The 832-nt window shown below is 39.2% G+C and overlaps 1 protein-coding gene across 1 annotated transcript; it reads right to left on the bottom strand.

The window, feature by feature from the left end:
- Window positions 1-217: 217 nt before the first annotated feature.
- On the bottom strand, window positions 218-562 carry LOC122738796 (40S ribosomal protein S12-like). Its single transcript, XM_043980705.1, has one exon. The coding sequence runs from the start codon at window positions 560-562 to the stop codon at window positions 218-220; it is 345 nt and encodes a 114-aa protein (XP_043836640.1).
- Between the last annotated feature and the right edge of the window lie 270 nt (window positions 563-832).

Raw genomic sequence — 832 nt, 5'->3', positions numbered from 1 at the left:
CTATGGACTATGGATCCATGATATTGAAATTATTTCTCTGACTGCTTGCTGTATTTTCTCCCTCACCTGATAATTCTGGAATTTGGCTACAATATTCCTTGGACTTTTCCTTTTAGTGTCTCTTTCAGGAGGTGATCAATGGATTCTTTCTTTTTAAAAATTTTTTTCAAATCATACCAAGGATTTATTTACTCATTTCTTGCATTTAAAGTATTTTTCAATGACATCTTTGGCCTGAGATTCCTTTAACAACAACACAACTGGAGTCAACCACTTTTAAGGGCTTTCCCTCTCTGTCAATTTTACAAAGGCCTACCCATTCACCCAGTTTCTTGTAGTCATTAACCTTAATCAAGTTAATTTGGTGCTCAGCACACAGGGCTTCAACCAATTTTACACATAAAGGTTCATCACAGTTGGAAGCAAGAACACAAAAATGGGCTTGGTATTTGTCCAAGGCTTTGGCAACTTCATGAATTCCACAAGCTAGTAAATTGTGGATGAGTGCAATATTCAGCACTTCTTGTAGAGTGTTGTTAATGTTCATGACTTCCTTGGCCATGGCACCAGTTCACAGGTGAAGCTAAATCTTGAAAACACCCTGGAGCCTCTGCCTCCCGCTTGATTCAGTGGTATCAGGGATAAAGTGATGAATTCCTTCAATGATTATTTTATCCTCTGATCCAACAACATCAAGGCAGTTCTCTTTAATAATTTTTTTGTGTGGGGTGGGGCAATGGGGGTTAAGTGACTTGCCCAGAGTCACACAGCTAGTAAGTATCAAGTGTCTGAGGTGATATTAAAACTCAGGTCCTTCTGAATCCAGGGCCAG

The sequence above is a fragment of the Dromiciops gliroides genome, chromosome 2 (genome assembly GCF_019393635.1).
Source record: "Dromiciops gliroides isolate mDroGli1 chromosome 2, mDroGli1.pri, whole genome shotgun sequence".
NCBI lineage: Eukaryota > Metazoa > Chordata > Mammalia > Microbiotheria > Microbiotheriidae > Dromiciops > Dromiciops gliroides.
This window is presented reverse-complemented; position numbering and strand designations above follow the sequence as displayed.

What these genes read in the sequence shown, in the direction of transcription:
- LOC122738796 (XM_043980705.1), bottom strand. Translation starts at nt 562, where the DNA reads ATGGCCAAGGAAGTCATGAACATTAACAACACTCTACAAGAAGTGCTG.